The following is a 15,827-nucleotide window of genomic DNA, read 5'->3' on the forward strand; positions in this document are numbered from 1 at the left end:
ACATGGATGGAAGATTGAATGAATGAATGAATGTTTTTTAACCTCGTGGAGTTGTGTCCTCTTACTTTGCTTTTGCCCTGTCTGTTGAAGAGTATAAGTTCCCAGGTTCAGAAACGTAATTCATCTCTTAGATCAGCTCCCTTTTATAGAACTCCTAGTGTTATCCAGTCTTGATCATTAAAGATATTTGTATATAAAATCAGCTATGAGGGCATTTGTTTTCATAAATAGTGGATGTCTTACACCGAGTAATGGGAAGCAGTGATTTACGGAACCACAAGAGTTCTGACTGAGATTCCTTTTACAACCTGATGGATGAAGTAAAGGAAGGGAAGTTGCAGTTAGTTGCTAAGCAGCTACTGTGTACCCTGGCCCTGAGCATGGCCCTCCAGGCCTATCGCTTCATTTAATCCACCCACCCAGGGGATACATGATACAGCATCACTGAACAGATTCCCATCTCACTCAGGGGATTCTGAGGCAGGGAGAGGTTAAGGGACTTATCCAAAGTGCCTCTCTTGTCTAGCAAGAGCTGGAGCTGGGCTGAGAGCCGGCCCTCTCTGATCCCACCTGCATCCCTCCACCCTTCCGTACATGCTCCTCCCGCCCATGTCTGAAATGCCATCAGCTTCCTGTTTTATCACGGGGCAGAATCCGACTGGTGTGTCCCTTCTATCTGCAGCCCTGTGGCCCTAGGGTCTTGAAGAGAGAGTTTTGCTGTAGATGGAGATGTATAATTGGTGGAGGGAGGGAGGAACGAATGAGGAATGACTTGTCTCCAGCGCCCAGCACAAACAAAACACAAAACACCTGTTGGCTTTTGTCTTGTTGGATTTCAAGAGGTACCTTTAGGAAATGACTTGAATGTTGCTTTTAATAGAATACTGTGGTTTCCAGCTGAGCCAGGCCTGGAGTGTGAGGCAAGCGGACTCTGATCTACTGTGATGAGAGATGGAAATTGATGCTGGCCTCCTGGAGTATGTTGTGGCCCTGCCGCTGGTGGCACAAGAGGTTCATGAATGACTTGAATTCAGGCTCAGGCAGAGAGTAACTCAGAAGAGGTTGTTCCCAAATTTTAGCGTGTTATCTCGATTCCTTATCACTTCTAATAAAACCAGGAGAAAGTGTTTGAAACTCTCCAGATTTACACACACATACACACACACACACACACACACACACACACACACTCTGCTCCATGCTTTCCCTGGAAGACCTCTAAGATGAGGAAGAAGCACCAGAGCTGGGACCTGACTCTCCCACTCACTCCTGGGGGCCCTGGGCAGGTGATTCTGAACCTCACTTTCCTCCCTGGCAAATGGGTGCACCTCACCACCCTTCCAGGTGCAGTCAGCATAGAGTGATGGAAGCAGGGGGGCAGTAACCAGTGATGGAAGCAGGGGGGCAGTAACCAGTTGACGGTGGCTCCGCTCACCCCTGCATCTTGCCCTTTCTCAGCCTGTCCCCACTCTCCCACCCAACAGCTCAGGTGGATGAGGTGCCATTCAAAAAACAGAGGCCTCCTGGTGGGATACCCTGGACCTGGGGGCAGATGCCCGCTCCTGCTCTGGATCTCTCGTCCAGGGCTTTTCCTGATGTCACGTGTGCCTCTCCTGCCTGCAGTCCCTCCGTCGCAGACAGTGGCTCTCTGCCAGCCTTAACACAGAGTGTCTTGGAGGGGCCGACCCCGCCAGGTGTCAGACCCTCCCTGAGCTTTTGGCCACTCATAACGCAGAGCTGCTGTACCAGGGGAACCCAGGGGTCTGGGAAGGCTGTGCTGAGTCCTGGTAAGGAGGAGAAGGGCGCTGGGATTCCAGCCACGGAGCAGTGAGGCCCTTTCCGTGGCGTGGGATCCCTACTTATAGACACCTCTCCTTACTGCTTCCTATCTTGCTGGATATTACCCTCCAGCCATGCAGGACCAGAACAGGCATTGAACTTGGGGTCAGGAGACTGGTGTGCCAGGCCAGGCTCTGCCACTTTCCAGTCTGTGATCTATGGCAAGGTCCATATCTACTTGGAGTCTCAGTCTGCTCTGGGCAGTGGGTGTAAAACAAGACAACATACGCGAGACTGCCCAGTGCTCCGTGCCAAAGTGTGTTCTACACAAAGTTAGGAGGTATTGCTTTGGAAAGGCAGAAACGTCATGGGCACTTCCTTCTTAACAACTTTTTAATAGCTTTGTGGTATAATTTACATGCCATAAACTGCACGCTGTTTAGGTGTGCAAGTAGGTGATTTTCGAGCAAACTTGCCAAGTGTGAAATTGTCACCGCAAAATAGGTTTGTACTATTTCCGTTTCCCCAGCAAGATCTCTCATGCCATTTGTAGTTAATCTCACTGTCCCTGCCAGGCAGCCATTCACCTGCTATCTGTTTCTGTGGATTTGTGTAGTCTGGACGTTGCATATTCAGTGGAGTCATGCAGTGTGTGGTCTCTGTCACTGTCCTCATGAAACTTAGCATCATGTTTCCAGGGTTCATCCATATTCTAGCGTGTGTCACTGCTTTGTTCCTTTTCGTGGCTGAATAATATTCCATTGTATGGATCGACCCCAGTTTGTCTATTGGTTGATGGACATTTGGGTGGTTTTCAGTTTTGGGCTCTTTTTGAATAACCTAGGAGTGGAATGGCTGAGTTTTATGTTTAAATTCTTAACAAACTACCAGACTTCTCCAGTGTGGCCAGAACATTTTATATTCGTACCAGAAATATGTGAGGGTTCCATTTCTCCGTATTCTTGAGGACATTTATCATTGTCTGTCTTTTTTTTTTTTTTTTTTTTTTGGCAGTACGCGGGCCTCTCACTGTTGTGGCCTCTCCCGTTGCGGAGCGCAGGCTCCGGACGCACAGGCTCAGTGGCCATGGCTCACGGGCCCAGCCGCTCTGCAGCATCTGGGATCTTCCCGGACCGGGGCACGAACCCGTGTCCCCCGCATCGGCAGGCGGACTCTCAACCACTGTGCGACTAGGAAAGCCCTGTTGTCTGTCCTTTTGATTACAGCCGTCCTCTTGGGTGCACCCTAGTGGTATCTCATTGTGGTTTTAATTTTCACTTTAATGGGGAATAGTTCTAAATAAGATTGGGAAACATTGGGTTAGACAGAGCTATAGAGGTGTCTTTATTGCAGGACTTCTCAGAGCCTTTAATAGTCTAATGAGCATTGGGCCTCTCTAAGGAGGGCTATAATGTGCAGCCATTTCTCAGTGAGGTCCCAGTGTGACCTCAGGGTGTATTAAAGGATTAGTGTTATTTGGGAAGCATTAGCCTAGGACAGAGGTCAGGAAACTATGGGCCAAATCCCATCTGCTGCCTGTTTTTGTAAATAAAGTTTTATTGGAAGACAGCCATAGTGTTCATTTACATATTGTCTCTGGCTGCTTTCACACTGCAAGGATAGAGTTGAATAGTTGGGACAGAGACGATATGCCTTGCGAAACCTAAATCTGTACTATTTGGCCTTTTACAGAAACTGTTTGTTGACCCCTGACCTAGGAGTGCCTGGTGCGTGTAGATGCTCACTGCACCTTCATGGGGAAGGAGGGACCCTTCCTCAGGGTACAGGTGGGGACCAAGGAAGCACTTGGTGAGGCTTTGTATTATTTGAGCTGGTGCTTGAAGGACAGGCAGAATTTTTAAGGCATGTGAGAATTTACAGGGACATTCTTGGCAGAGAGAACCGTGGAATGAATCCTGGAAAGTGGAGGGGACTGGAGGGGACTTCCTCACGACCTGGGAGGAGGATTTCTGCAGTGATAGAAGAAGTTGGCCTGGGAGCTCCAGACCCCACAGACCAGCTTCGTTGCCTAGTTGTCTTCCCTGGGTGACACAATTTCTAGTCCATCTTCCCCAAGATGGGGCCATGGGTCCGAGCACTGTCTCTGAAGTTGGATAGATGTGGCTCTGCCTTTCTGGGCATGTTGCTGCCCTAAGCTACAGTTTTCCCATCAGTAAAGTAGGAATCATGGTTGCACTGGCCTCAGTAAGCATGAAGGGAGTGCAGACTGTCACTGACCTTGTCATCACCTTTCTCCTCCCTGAGGGCAGGACTCACCTGCCTTCCTCATCACTGCAGGCCCTGCTCTTAGGGCCCTCAGCAACGCGCAGGTAGCATCCAGTCACGCTCCTGAGTGAATGCATGATGCAGAGGCCTAGGAGGGCCCTTGCCCTGAGTCCCCAGCTCAGTTTAGGGCCTCGACCGAGGGCTCTGCAGGAGCAGACCCCGTACACGGGGAGAGTTGGGGGCCTGCACTGGGCCGGGGAAGTGAGAGCAGGACCCCGAAGGTGGAGGGATTATGGAGGGGGCAGGGAAGGTGCATTTGTTTGGGTGATGGCCTGTCTTTGTTTGTTGCTTTGGGAGACCAGAAAGGAGGACTGAGCAAGACTATTTATAGCGCAGTCCCTCAGTGCCAGCTTTTAGGGCGGCCTCTGCGTCCCTGGCAGTGCTACCCTCCATGGCAGGTTAAAGAAAGGTGATGCGTTTGCCGACTCCATGCTGGACACTGAGATGAGGCCTCCCCGGTCGGCTTGGGACCCGTTCCCACAGCGCCCCTCCCAGGCCCTCTGCGGTGGTGGGAGAGAAGGGTCTACTCCATCTCTGCTTTCTCTGGTCAAATGACTCTCGGCTCTGGAAGCTAGTGTGTGGAAGGAAAGCGCCAGGTATGAGGCTGTTTCCTTCCCTCTGGACTCAGCCCCTCTGTGTATGTGAGACACAGAGAGGACAGTGAGGGTGTTGCAGGATCGGATTCCAGCCACTTCCCTCAGACTGCGGAGGACATAGCAGAAGCCTTGAGTGGGAGGCATCCTCTCTCTGGGGTCAGCTTCTGCCGAGACAGAAGGATGTGTGGCCATCAGAAGAACCTGGTTTCAGGTCCCAATCTGGGCCAGTTGCTTCGCCATTCTGGGCCTCAGTTTCCCCACCTGTAGAATGGGTATACGAATGCCCTCATGGTAGTTATGTTGGTGTGAGGACTGAATGCAGTGAGATGTGAGGGCTCTTGGGTGGCACCTGCCACAGTCCCCTCTGCTACCAGCTCCTTCTTTTTCCTTACTCTGAGAGTCTCTTAATGAGGATAGTTTGCTTTTCAACTCACCTCTTGGATTCCCAATTCTTTCCCTCTTCTTCCTGTAGAAATGACGTCTCCACGCATGGATTCTTTCCCTGCTGCCCGTCTCAGAGACTTCTACCTGCTTCTTTCCTCCCTCGCCCCCTATTCCCTTCTGCATTTGAAGCTTCCCCTCCCTCCTGGCTCTTTTCCATTAAGTATCCCAGTCATGCCAACCTGAAAATTAAAACAAGTGTAGGTAAGACAGCTCTGATGCCCTGTGGCCAAGAACTACTAGTTCGCATTCTCATCAGAGCAACTTCCCCAAAGAGCCGCCTCAACAGGTCTCACCTCCCCTCTGCTCCCTGCGTGCCGCTGTCTGAAGTCTGCCCCGCCAGGGCTGGGCAGCTCTCCTTGCTTCACCTGCCACTCTGGCCCCGAATCCCGCAGCGCTCTCCCTCTCACCAGGCCGCTTGGAGGCACTTGGCAGATGGGTTCCTTGCCCTCCTGGAACGCCCTTTCCCTCTGCCTCTGGGGATGCCACCTTCTTCAGGGATGCCTAACCCTTCTCTGCCTCCTCAAAGGGCTCCTCTCAGCCTCCATCTGCCCTGTAAGTGATGGGGTTCTGGGGGTTCTGTGGCCAGCACTCTCCCTCCCGTTTCTCCAGCTCTCCCCAGGCGGCCTCATGCTCTCCCAGGACACTTGATGGCCAAGGGCTCAGGTCTGAATCTCCTGCCTGCATGTCTATTGTGAGCTTTGTACCCAGACACCCAGCTGCCTCTGGGCCTTGCAGCCGGCTGGGTGTTCCACAAGCATCTCAAAATCACCTTATCTAAAAGATTGACTCTCCGGGGCTTCCCTGGTGGCGCAGTGGTTGAGAGTCCGCCTGCCGATGCAGGGGACGCGGGTTCGTGCCCCGGTCCAGGAGGATCCCCCATGCCACGGAGCGGCTGGGCCCGTGAGCCATGGCCACTGAGCCTGCACGTCCGGAGCCTGTGCTCCGCAACGGGAGAGGCCACAACAATGAGAGGCCTGCGTACCGCAAAAAACAAAACAAAACGAAACAAAAAAAGATTGACCTTCCACCTCCTCCTCCTCTACACCGATTGACAATTCATTCCTGCTCAGCTAATGACCCCCATCCATGAAGGTACAAACCTGGCGTCCGTCTGGACCTCCAACTTCCCTGCTACCTGCCACCCCCAGGCAGCCACCTTGCACCCCTGCTGCTCCCCAGCCCATCTGTTCCCCTCCAGGGCCATTTCCCTACCTTAGTCCAGCCCTTCCCTCTTTATTGTCCAGATTAAGGCAAAAGTCTCCACACTGGGCACCTTGCTCCATTCCACCCTTACCCTCCAGTCTTTCCAATGCAGCCAAAGAGAGCTTTCGGAAACATGCACCTGATGGAGTCTTCCTCTTTTTTAAGATTCTTCTCGGCTTCCATCACCCTCAGGATGAAGCCCCAGCTCCTCAGCAAGGCTCAGAGTCCAGCTCTTGCTCATCACTCCAGCCTCATCCTTTGCCCCCACTTCTTACCCCGCTTCCTGCTGCACATCGAGCCCTTGTTCCAGCCTCCTGGCTTTTGCCTTTGGTGGACTTTCTGCCCCAAATGCCTCCCTCTTCTTTGTTAACTCTCCAGGGCCTCCACAGCCCCGCTCCCACATCCAGATACTGGCCAGATCTGCAGTGAGGTTCCTCTGCTTTTCCCTGTCCTGACCCTCTCCACACTCTGCTCTGTTCACTTGTCCGTCTTCCCCTGTGGACCATGAGCTCTTGAAGGACCCCAAGTGTAGCACAGTACCTGACACACTGAAAACACCTTGATAAGTATCACTTGAATAAATTCATAAATGCGTGAAGGATGCGTGCTGTGTACTACTTTTGCCCAGCGCACGGAGTCACGTGAGGTAGCTTTGGGGGGGTGCATTCAACATGGCTTTAACTTGTAAAGAAGGAAGGAAGGGCTTCCTTACAAACTGCCCCCCGAAGCTTCCCAAACACCTCTTAGTGTCATGGGGGAATCTAGGAGCTAGCACTGCAGCTGAAAGTCTGGGCCCTGGAGCCAGGATCCCTGGGTTCAGATCCCGCCCGTCACTTGCTCTCGGCATGACTTTGGGCAAGTTACCTAATCGCCTGGCACCTCGGTTTCCCCATCTTTGAAATGATGATAACAATTGCGTCTGCCTCGAGGATTGTTGGGAGGGTGAGATGAGTTCCTGCTTGAAAACCTATGGAAAGGAGGTGACGTCCCTTCCCCAAGGTCACATAGCTTGTCAGGAGCAGAGCTGGCTTTTGAGCCCAGCCATCTCTGTGTGTGCCCAGGGCTGGAGAAGCAGAGGCACTACACCTCCAGGTACTGGGTGGAAATCTCCAGAAATAGTCTTATGGCCTGAAAAAAATGCTTCATGAAGAACCTGCTTTCATGCCTGGCTCGTAGTAGGTGCACAGTATTACTCGGGTAAATGAATCCTTCCGAAGGGCCCCATCCAGTCTTCAACATTTCCCGCCCCCTGAACGGTGTCGGGAGGTCTGTTCCTGGGTCCTTTTTTGCCAGGGTGTTGGCAGCAAACTCTTCCTTATTCAGACCTTTCTTCTGTCCCGGCGCTTCACGGGGGAGGGTCATTAAGAAAGTTTTTTTCCCAGGAAGAGCTGTGCTTTCTCCAAGTCTCCAGAGTTGAGTGTCCCAGCTCCCATGCTCTCAAAGGCTGCCCTTGTAGATTTGAAAACAACCCCGCAGTCCTGCAGGCTGAGAACCTGGTTCCCGAGCCTCCTTTCTTTAGAAACTCAATGTCCCTTGCTAGTTAGAGTCAGTGCTGGTTAAACCTAAAGAAAATAGTTTGAGGATGTGTTCAAATAATGTCTGGTGGAACAAAAGAGCAATTCATCCTGCATAGCTTTTAGTAATCTGCTTCCCATTTTGGGAATTAGATTGTTCAATTAGGCGAGAGGGCGCCGAAGCCAGCTGCATGACTCAAAAGTTTGCAGCATCCAAACTGTGGAAGAGGGGGGCCTGCACCAGCTCTCTCCTGGCGGGTCTGCTCCCTTCTTTCTCCCTCTGTCCCTGTGCTGTTTCCAGTTTTCAGATTCTCTGTTCAGGAAACAACCTCACCAGCCAGAGGGCATGGGTGTGCATACAGCCCTGCTAGACCTGTCTCAGTGTTTCTTTAATGGAGATTTCGAGGCTGCAGTGACAGGCACAGAGAGTACCCTGGGCATTTCCGTCTGCCATAGCCGCTTTCTTTCCTGCTCTGGGTTGTCCTTTCCCATTCGCCACCTGATGCGTGTTTGGGAAGCTTCGGGGGGCAGTTTGTAAGGTGGTACTTATGCATCCTCGGCTGCGAGGCTCTAAGTCTGGAGACAGGGGAGTTGGTGAGCACCCTGAAGTTCCTGCAGAATTTGGGGAGTGAATGGGCACATCAGGGTATTTCTCTGGGGAGAAAGTACATCCCTTCAGTACCCTCTCAGAGGATCCCTAACTCCCTGTCCTCGTCCTCTCAGAAACAAACAAACAAAACAAAACCCTTGGAGTCTGTGCATCATTCCTCCAACACCAGGAAATTCTCCTTCTGCGGTGTTGCTCAAGCCGTGCTCTTCATGAGCAATCCTCCGGGAAACATAGGAAAAGGTAGCTTCCCGGGAACCATTTTGTAAGGATTCAGACTCAGTGGGTCCACAGGAGTTTTTGTATTTTTGGCAAGCACCCCACAAGGGCCATGCTCTGGGTCCTGCTGCTCTGTTTTAATGATAGATACTCGTAAAGGTTTCATTTAATACAGCCTGTCATTTTAAAACAAATTAAAGCCAAAGACTGCTAAGATATAAGAAGCAAATAAAGTAACCGTTATAGCTAAGCAGCTGTCTCCTTTCTTTCTCAGATAACTTGGACTTTTTTTTGTCCAACTTATCCTAGTACAGGGCAAGCCCCATACCATGCGTGCCTTTTTATCCTCAGTATTAATATAGTGCCTGGTACCTAGTACATGCTCAATAAATGTATATTTAGGAGATGTCCCCCCTTCTGCCTATAGGTGTGAGAGCTGGCTTCCTTTCAGGTAAATCCCCGGCTGCACACAGCCCAATTTTATTTGGGGGCCTGCCTGATTTCTCCGACAGGGGCTGGGGCTGGAGGGAGCCTGCAGACCAGCGCTAATTGGTGTCATTGAGTAATTAATGCAAAATCAGGCCCCGAGTGGATTCCCAGGGAGACAGACACTGAGGGAGGCTTTCATGCTTGGTGGGATGGGAGCTGCTTTCTCAAAGGACGTTCCCAGAGCGCCCAGGCGACTGGTGTGGCCCGGTGGGGGTGGCTTGGCAGCCGGCATGGGGTTCGTGGAGCGAGTGTGGAGGGGGTTTGTGTTGGTGCCATGGTTCTGCACAATATGGAGCGTGGCGAGTCTGACTTTAGAGAAACACAAACCCCAGGCTGGGATGTAGGAGCCAGGCCTGTGTCAGCCCTGAAGGACTGGTGGGGTCTGAGGGAGGGCCATGGCTGATCACGTTGGCTCAGCGCAGCCAGGGTCCCCCTCTCCTGTGGCCTGGGCCCTCTGGGACCCTCCGTCCCCCTGGCACACTATTCAAGGCTCCCGAGGATGCCTCCTCTGTTTATCTGTCCTGCTTTTCGCTTCTGGTCTCTGGGCTTCCTCGTTGCCCAAGTATCCCATGCTCCGTTTTCTGGCCTTTGCTTTTGCTAGTCCCTGGGCCTAAAACAATCTTTACCCCCTCCTTCTCCTGGCTAAACTCTATCATCCTTCAAAATCTGGCTCAAATATCATTTCTTCCAGAAAGCTTTCTCGGACACCTGTGGCAGTCAGGAGAGTTTGGGTTATGCTGCAGTAACAAAGATCTTACTTAGTAGCTTGAAGCAACAGAGTTGGGTTTCTTTTTGTTTTTGTGGCTTTTTTTTTTTTTTGAATGAAAGGTTATTTAAGTTCTACAGTACTTTACAATTGTCAAAATTTTCACACCCATGATTTATACAATCCCATAATAACCCCTTAAAAAAAAAAAACCCTACCCCTGTCTTGCTCCTCCCCCCTTCCCTCTCTCCACTGGTAGCCACTAGTTTGTTCTCTGTATCTGGAAGCCGGCTTCTTTTATGTTTTATTCACTAGTTGGTTGTATTTTTTAGATTCCACATAGAGTGATATCATCCAGCATTTGTCTTTCCGCAGAATTTGCTTCTTCTTGCATTTAAAAAAAGCCACCCCGCTCATGTGGGGTGGCAGGAGGGCTCGTGTACTCACTTAGGAACTTGGGCTTCTAGAGGTCCACCTTGACACATGCTTCTGTTATGAGAGCCACACTAGGGCGAAGAGAACATGGCGGACCACACCGCCTGCCTCTGAACGCCTCCATCTTAAGGGAAGTGTGTGCCGCTGGCCAAAGCAAGTCCTCTGGCCACCGTTGAGTTCAGCAGGGTTGTGTAATCTCCCCTGAGGGAGGGACCGGGGATGTTTATGGACCGTCCTGCCGTCTTCCAGCACCCCTGAGGTGGGCTAGGTACTTCTCGGTCTTCCCAAAGTCCCTGTGCTTCTTCCCATTGCAGCTCTTACCATACTGTTTCCATAAACCATCTGCTAACCCGCATCCTATCCCCCATGGAGCGAATCCATGAAGGCTGTGGCTGAGTCTTTCTCCTTTCTGAGGCTCCCACACCCGGCCCTGAGTTTGGTGAATGGTGGGCGAATGAGTGAGTGAGTGGGCTGTCCTTGCCCCTCTGCAGCACTAGCTTTGCTTATGGTGGGGTCAGTGTGGGCTATCTCCAACCCCCGTGACTCTCTGCCCTCCCTTCTGCAGGCGCCGGGTCCTGGCCATCTCAGATGGGATCGAGCACATCGGGAACCTTCGCTGGGAGCTGGCCTTGTGTCTGCTGGCAGCCTGGACCATCTGTTACTTCTGCATCTGGAAGGGGACCAAGTCCACAGGAAAAGTAAGAGGTGGATCTTTAGCTAGCCGTGGGCAGGGGAGGGGCGAGTCGTCCTTGTACAAGCCACAGGGGACCCAGAGAATGCCAGGGGGCTCATGTGGCGAAGGCCAGCTCCTGAGTTGGGGGCTAGGAGGAGTGCTAGACAAGGAGTCCAGAGCTGGAATCCCAGTCCACCGCCTGTTTGCCACACACCTCGGGGTGTTCGGTTCTACCTTCTGAGCCTCAGTTTGCTCACCTGTGAAATAATAGAGCCTGGTCCTGTTTTCTAACTGGGTCGAGAGTCATATAAGGAAAGTAGAGTTAAGGTGCTTTGGAAAGCAGGAAATGCTGAACTACTACCATGGGGTTTTTGTAATGAAGACCTGCACTCCAGGCGTGTGCTAGGGCAGGTGGTGCTGGGCGCCTCCGCTACAGATCCCGAGTTCTCACCAGCCTCCATCTTGTAGCCTTGCTGTGCCGGCTGCAGCAGGCGGCCTCCAGGGCCAGTGCCTCACAGGGGAGGAGAAATGGGGGGAGACAGCCAGCTCTGCACTGCCCTGGCCTGGAAGGTACTGCGGCTCTTCCACTCACAGGCCACTGGCCTGAGCCTAAGGCCCAGGCTTACCAACCGCCAGGGAGGCTTAGAAGTGAGGGCAGCAAAGGGCCACCTGATGAGTACAGCCATCTGTACCACAAGTCTCACTAGAGGTTATAACTGTGTAGCTCATGGCCAAGTCCAGCCCACTCCTGTATCATATCAAAAAGAAAAGAGGCGGGGGAGAATTAGTTACCAACGTTCAGAAATCAGGAAGTTTCATGTGAAATATGTGGAAAAAGAAGTAGGACTCTGTTGTCCCTCGGAAAGTTGGAAGATTGGGCCATGCTGGGATTGATGACCTGCCCGGTAGCCGTGGGCTGAGTTGGAAGATTGGGCCACGCTGGGCTTGCACGCCTACCCAGTAGCATTGGGCTGAGTTGGGCCGCAGCCACCTGCTTCTAGGGATACTAGGTTGACCCGTCCCCACCATTTCCATCACCCCTGGTCCTGTGGCTGAGCGTCAATGCCGTTAGTTTCCTCATTTGTGGAAAAGAGGAAAATCAGACTTTTTTTAAATGCCTGTGTCACCCTGACCGTGTCACTCCCCGCCTGCCTGCTTCTGGTAGGCAGTTGCTCATAAACTTTATTCTAAGTTATTGGCTGGGGCAGTGGGTGAAGACAAAACGTCCAAGGAAATAGGAACTTAATAACTCCGGGACGTTTTGCAAAAGATGGTCCCCTTGGCTCCCACAGGGGTAGGTGAGATGAAGAGGAAACTGCTAGAATGTGGGAGGTGGGCAGACCTGCAGGAGGGGCTTAGGAGAACACAGAAGAGATACCAACAAGCCCCGTGCTGTGGGCTATAAGGAGGCCAAGGATGGGCTAGAAAGTCGTCATAGCTGTGCCTCAGGGACCGGAGAGTAGAACAGAGACTCTCATGTCCCCTCAGCCGAGGTGATTTTGCTGATCTTTGCTTTCTCTGGTTTGTGTCTTAAAGACAATAGGATTTTTTTTGTTTTTCCAAGCATAAAATTCATTGCATTATCGACTACATGCATCCTGCCCCCATGCCCCCCTTGCTGCCTCTTCTGGCTAAAGAAGAGGAGAAAGACTGGAGGGGGTGAGAACCAGGGTCTGGAACCATGGTCCACATCTCAGGTCTCTCTCTCTCACTGGCTGAGACTTTGGGTGCATCATTTAACTTCTCTGAGCCTGTTTCCTCTTCTGCAAAACAGGGATTGATGAGTGACCTCGTCTCAGGGATGGTTGTGGGAGTGAGATGCAAGGCTGCAATTTCAGCACTTAGCAGAATGGGGAACTGATCATATGTGCTGAGTAGACGGTGATTTAAAAACATCTTGTTATAAAACTTATTCATTCAAGAAGTAGTTTCTGAGAATCTGCTTAATACCTAGCATTATTCAGTGGGTATGTAAAGATAAATAAAGCACCGCCTCTACCCTACCCAGGTGACATATGTGAACGTGCTTTGTGAACCATAGAAAAAAGGGAGGAGGTATCATGGGTGGTGCTCTTATTGCTCCTACTGTGATGACCACCTTTCTGCGAGTCCGTGCTGGGCCGGCGAGGGCTGCAGTGATGAGGTTTTGGTGCGGGTGCGTGCATGGGCTGTCCACGTGCATGTGTGGCTTTGGGCTCTCGGGCCTGGACCTGGGCCACGGCAGAATTTCATTCCACTTGGCCCTCAGGAGGAAGCTCAGTCCCCAGTGGGGCCATTTGCCATTGGCTGGGACATCGAGCCTGTGTGTCAGAGAATCCTAAGGCAGGGACCAAGTATCAAGGAAGAACCGGTGAGCTATGTTCCGAGAGATTTCAGAGAAGATTTAGGGAAGGCAAGGTGACGGTTGTTAAGTACTTCAGATGCCCCTTCCATTCAGACCTTGAAACAACCCCATGAGACGCAGGGGCTAGCATTATCTCCATTTTACAGATGAGGAAACTGAGGCTTCGCGGGGTTACGTAACTTGCTCAAGGACACTCAGGTAGGGAGGGGAGGGCCGGGATTAACCCCAAGCCTCGGTGACCACATAGCCCATGCCTCTGGGTGAGTGGACCATCATTCCTGTCGTCTGTGACCTGAGGGCAATGACCGTTTCCTCGCGGATTGGTTATGAAGAGGCCATTAACGAGACTGCCTAGAACATAGTAGGTGCTCTATGATTGTTGGTTGCAGCTGGATCTAAATGGGGCTATTAAGGGAAATGCTGAAGTCGTATGAACAATTCAGTATTTTCCTCAAGACTGGGTTTCATGGGCTCTTCCCCATGTTTCATGCCCAAGACCAGGGTAAGTGTCCAGGATGAGATGTGGTTTGCTGGACCTGTGAGGTTCCTTAGAGATTATCTGGTCCATCTGCACCCGTATTTTATGCATGAGGAAACTGAGGCTCAGAGAGGAGAAGGGACTTGTCCATGGTCTCACAGTGAGTTAAGTGTCAGGTTAGGACCTGGTCTGGTGGCCCAGCTCCCTGGCTGTTTATAAATGACAAGGTTCTATAGGTCACATCTGACAGTTTGGGGAGACCAGGAGAGCCCGGATCAGCATGTGGGCTCCTCAGGAGAGGGTCTGATGCTTTTGTTACTGTTTATCATTCATCTCACCTTGAACATGAGCCCGGTGTCCAAAGGCTTTTCGATTTTGTACAAAAACAGTTAAAAATAAACACAGGGTCATCTGAGTCTTCCTGAGTGGGCAGAGGTTGCCCCTGCCGCCTGCCTGCGGGACCCTGGCCAGAGCCGCCCTCAGGAGTCAGTTGAAGGAAGCAGCGAGAACTCCATATTCCTGCTGTTGTCCAGGCCACGCCCGAGTTGGCTCTTCCTCTGCATCCCAAGTTCCAGCGTGCTCTCCATACCTGGGCTGCACCAGAAATTTCTGAAATTTCATTAACTTGGAAAAAGTTCCTGGCCGCATCCTGTCTCCAAGGCAAAAATTATAACCCCAGCCTTAACTCAATTGAGAGCCCATCCCCTGCTCAGGAGTTCATGCAGACGCTGCAGGCTCAGCCTCTTGGCAGGTGGCTCTGTAAGTAGGGATTTCGGATCACATCACAAATAAGCAGATCACAGATGAAGCCGTGGCAAGGTGATAGGTGAAGGTGTAGCAGTGCTCTCTAGCGGCCCGAGGGGCGGTGTGTGGGCCCCGACGCTGTGTTGGCGTCATTGCTCCCACCAAGGACAATCGCTGTATGTGACCTTCACTCCATCACCTCCTGTGCCTTCCTCAGTGCTTTTCATCCTTCTGACATCACAGAGGCCCGCATGCAGCATCTCCCAGAGTCAGGGCAAGCAACATCAACTCTCAGAAGAAGCTGCTCTGGCTGGAGAGAGAGTAGCTAGGTTCCAGCTTTGGTACATAGCGAGTGGCACATGGCTGTTGCTTAGTGAACATTTGAGGAACAGATGAATCCTGCCTGGGCAGGGCCTCCCTGCGAGGTGCTGGGACACACTGGGGAACAGTTAGACAGTCGGGTCCTATGAACGTGGGGCTTCTAATGGCGGAGAACTGGCTCTGGAATGTTAGAATATAGCTTGTCCGAGCTGGGAGGGTTTAAGTCCAAACCCTATTATATAAATAAGGCAGTGGAGGCCCAGAGAGGCCACGAGATTTGCCTAAGACCACCCTGCTTGGGAAGAGCGGCACTGGGATCCAAATCCAGATCTGTCTGCCTTCCCTAGGCCTGGTACTCATCTGTTCTCATACCTCCAGCTGTGGGTTCACGTCCAGGTTCAACGAGAACACATGGATCCGATTTCTGAGCGCGTGGCAGGGGCTTAGTAAGCCATTTATTTTCTTGCCCTGGTTTTAGTTCTACAAGGTTATTTTTCTTCTCTCTCTGGACAATATTGGAAATCCTCACAAGTCTGGATTAACAAAATAAATAAGAACGTTTCTCAATCGTATATCAAGTCCTGAGAAAATATAGGATTCTGAAACACTTGCTTTCTTCAGGAGGAAACTTCCAGGCTGTTTATAACTGGTCCTCTTCTGGATGATAATCATTTTCAACTGATAATGGAAATCAAGTGGCTAAGACATGGAGACATCTTTGTGATTTTCTTGTGTCCTTGTTTTTTGTTTTTAAAGATTTTATTTTTTAGAGCAGTTTTAGGTTCACAGCAAAATGAAGCAGAAAGTACAGGGATTTCTCATGCACTCCCTGCCCCCAACACTGTATAACCTCCCCCATTATCAATATCCCCCGCCAGAGTGGTACATTTGTTACAACTGATGAACCTACTTAAACACATCATAATCTCCCAAAGTCCATAATTTACATTAGGGTTCACTTTTGGTGCTGTACATTCTGTGGGTTTGGA

The 15,827-nt window shown here is 51.3% G+C and overlaps 1 protein-coding gene across 4 annotated transcripts in view; it reads left to right on the forward strand.

The window, feature by feature from the left end:
- SLC6A11 (solute carrier family 6 member 11) overlaps positions 1-15,827 on the forward strand; it is a 120,394-nt gene that overhangs the window by 12,755 nt on the left and 91,812 nt on the right. For all 4 annotated transcript variants that reach the window (XR_010947170.1, XM_067755458.1, XM_067755460.1 and 1 more), the window contains exon 5: positions 10,844-10,976. Coding sequence is in view for 3 of the 4 variants with exons in the window: in XM_067755458.1 (XP_067611559.1) it covers positions 10,844-10,976 (133 nt within the window). In the remaining variant the exon portion in view is untranslated. The remainder of the gene's footprint in view (positions 1-10,843; positions 10,977-15,827) is intronic.

This window comes from Pseudorca crassidens, chromosome 10 (genome assembly GCF_039906515.1).
Source record: "Pseudorca crassidens isolate mPseCra1 chromosome 10, mPseCra1.hap1, whole genome shotgun sequence".
NCBI classification, from domain to species: Eukaryota; Metazoa; Chordata; class Mammalia; order Artiodactyla; family Delphinidae; genus Pseudorca; species Pseudorca crassidens.